General features: G+C 59.6%; 1 protein-coding gene across 3 annotated transcripts in view; it reads right to left on the reverse strand.

The window, feature by feature from the left end:
- NLGN3 (neuroligin 3) overlaps positions 1–2,781 on the reverse strand; it is a 14,227-nt gene extending 11,446 nt beyond the window's left edge. For 2 of the 3 annotated variants that reach the window (XM_044682460.1, XM_044682459.1), the window contains exon 1: positions 2,661–2,781. In XM_044682460.1, the coding sequence (XP_044538395.1) occupies positions 2,661–2,766 (106 nt within the window). In that variant the 5' untranslated portion in view covers positions 2,767–2,781. Of the gene's footprint in view, positions 1–1,809; positions 1,870–2,660 lie in introns of all 3 variants that reach the window. The other variant, XM_044682458.1, reaches the window with a different exon arrangement.
- Positions 2,782–2,897: the final 116 nt, after the last annotated feature.

The raw sequence follows: 2,897 nt of genomic DNA on the forward strand, positions 1-2,897 counted from the left end.
GGGGGTGGGGGTGGGCTCAAGATAGCCCTGGGGGTCAGCAGAGGCCCCTAACTTCCAGGACTGGCCCAGACCTGTCTGACATAGGCTTCGGCTGCTGCTGCTCTGACTGGGTGGCTGCTACCCACTTTCCTCATCTGGAAATGGGCTACATAGGAAGGATTCAGCTGCCAAGCTCAGCAAAGGAGGTCAAGGGGGAGGAGGAGAGGCACATGATGAGAAGAGAAGCTCTGAGTGCCCTGGAAAGCCAAGGGGGCGAGCTGGCCAGCGGGACCACAAAGAGACTGAGAGCTGGACGGGACCTTCGCTGTCTAAGAGATAGAAGGCTGAGGCCCAGAGAGGTCCAGGGCCTTGCCCCAGGTCACATGGCAAGGAAGGGGCAGGACCCTCCGTCCGGTCTAGCCCTCCCTCATTTTACTGTGGGCCCCAGAATACTCTCTTTCTCTCTCTCTCTGTCTGTCTCTCAGATTCAGGGAGGGTCCAGGAAGAACCTCCTCCAAGCATTTGGTCCCATTTTTACTGAGTGTCCCTCCAAATGCACAGCTGCCAGAACTCACAGAGGGTGGATCAGCAAGTGTGGAGGTGGGGTGGGGTAGGGGGACAGTAGGGGTGCCTCAGCCCAAGGGGAAAGAAATCCCAGCCTGAGGCACGGGAAGAAGAGCAGGCTGACTGAATGCAGAACTGAGGGGTTTTACCACCTGGGGGCTCAGAGCAGGTCCTTTTCTTCCCTAGGCCTCAGTTTCCTCCTCTGCCAAATGAGGGGGCTGGACTCCAGGATCTTGAAGGCCCATCGCTGCTGTCAATCCCACAAGCTTAGTGAGTGGGGGGACACCCAGCCTGCTGTTCTGAGTACCTCCTGGTACTTAGCTGGTCCTAATCTCTCTAACTGGCCCACCTGCTGGACACCTGCGCCCTCAACGCTGCCTGGCAGGGAGAGAGGAAATGAAGAGGGAGGGAGGACAACGGGGGACCGAAGACCCTCAAGAACCAAACCGACATGGTGTTGTGGAAAGAGCACTGCCCTCGGACCACTGGCCTGGCAACCAGAAGGCCTGGGTTCTCAGCTGGGCTCCGCCACTTAGTTGCTGTGCGATTGGGCAAATCACAGAAGCTTTCTGTGCCTTGGTTTCCTCATTTATAAGGGGGACGTCACTACCCACCTGGCCTCATTCGGGGAGGCCGTGAGGAGCCAGTTGAATGATGAAGGGAGGAGAGGAACTGTGGTGTCAAAGAGCCCCCTCCTCACAGACCCCAACACCCAGAACTGCCTGCCAGACTTGGCTGGGAGTGGCATCAGCACGATTGGGGTGGCAGCAGTAGCACAGATAGACTGGGGGGGGGGCAGGAACACAGCAGGATGGAACTTCTGGCTCCATCTCGCGCCCAGCTGGGAAACCAAGGCTCTTTTGGGGAGTGCTATAGGGATACAGAGGAAGGAGGGGAGACGATTCCATGACACTAGGCTGCTGCTGCTGCTGTTGCTACTGCTACTGCTACTGCTACTGCTGCTGCTGCTGCTGCTGCTGCTGCTGCTGCTGCTTCGGCTACTCTCAACCTGCCAAGCCCTCAGCAGGCCCCAAGAACAGCCTCTCCCCAAGTCTACTCCCCAAGAGGCCCTCAACCCCAAGTAGAGGTGAGGAGGGCAGGGCAGAAGAAGGCAGGGCAAGGCTGGGGAGCTCACTTCCCCTTGAAGCCTGGGCCAGGCAGCTTGAAGGCTGGGTCCTCAGGGGCAAGGGTGGGCGGGCAGGCAGGCAGGCAGCCAGTCTTCCCCATCTCTCTCTCTCTCTCCCTCCCGGCCGGCTCGCTACCTACCTCCTTTCCTACATATTTTCTTGTTGGGTTTTCGGGCGCATTCCTTGGAAATCCGCTTTACTGTAAAATGAATAAAAAACTAAAAAATAACAGGAGGCCTCAGGCCAGGGGCATGCACCCTCCACCCCCCCCAAGGAGCCGCTTGGCAGGCGGGCACATGGTGGCGAAACTGTCCCGCCATCTCCTTGGCACTGCCACTTACCTGGGGGTGACCCCACGAACCAGGGGTATCAGTTAGTCAGAGGACGAACCTAAGCGCTGCCTGCAGGGCCTGCCCCCCCCACAACAAAGACCCTGCTCCCCCAGCCACACCCACCCAAGTGCCTCTCAGGGCAGGTGGGCAGAGTGGGGGGGGGCAGGGCTGGTGGAGCCAGCATCCTCCTGAGGGCAGCCGTCAGCAGTGACCCATACTTCCCCAAGGCCCCCAGTGCAGTGCTCCCAGGCCCTGGCCGGCCTCCTCCTGGTCCCAGTCACTCACACAAGGGAGCTAGGACAATGCCAAGGGAGGAGGGAGGAGCCAGGGGAGGAGGACTGATGGAGGGAAGGAAGAGGGAGGGAGGGAGGGAGGGAGGGAAGAGAGGAAGGAGTAGGACCCAAGCAGTGATGGTGAGAAGCGTCTGCACACACAGCTAGCTGGTTCCATGCTGCAGGGCACACACAAGCATGCTGACCTCCAACACAAAAGGGCAGGGGGGCAGCAGGAAGAAGGAGGAGGAGGGAGAAGAGGAGGGGGAAGGAGGAGGAGGAGGAAGGAGGGAAAGGAGGGGGAGGAGGAGGAGGAGGAGGGGAAGAAGGGGGAGGAGGGGAAGGAGGAGGTGGCAGAGAGCAGTGCCAGGGCTGGCCGCACTCACCATCCTCTGTGGGCACATAGATGTTCAGATACAGGCAATCCTCGTTGGGCTCCTGGATGTAGGTGGCCACAATGTCGAGGTTGGCAGTGAACCATACAGGCAACATAACCTCAGGCACAGCTGTGTGAATGTTCTGAGGGCACACTGGGGGAAAGTGCGTGGCATTCCGGATGCCTGACCAAGATGGGGGTGGCTCAGGGGGCAGGAAGCGCTTCTCACCAATCGGGGGTGCTGCAT

Source organism: Gracilinanus agilis, chromosome X, assembly GCF_016433145.1.
Source record: "Gracilinanus agilis isolate LMUSP501 chromosome X, AgileGrace, whole genome shotgun sequence".
Lineage (NCBI taxonomy): Eukaryota > Metazoa > Chordata > Mammalia > Didelphimorphia > Didelphidae > Gracilinanus > Gracilinanus agilis.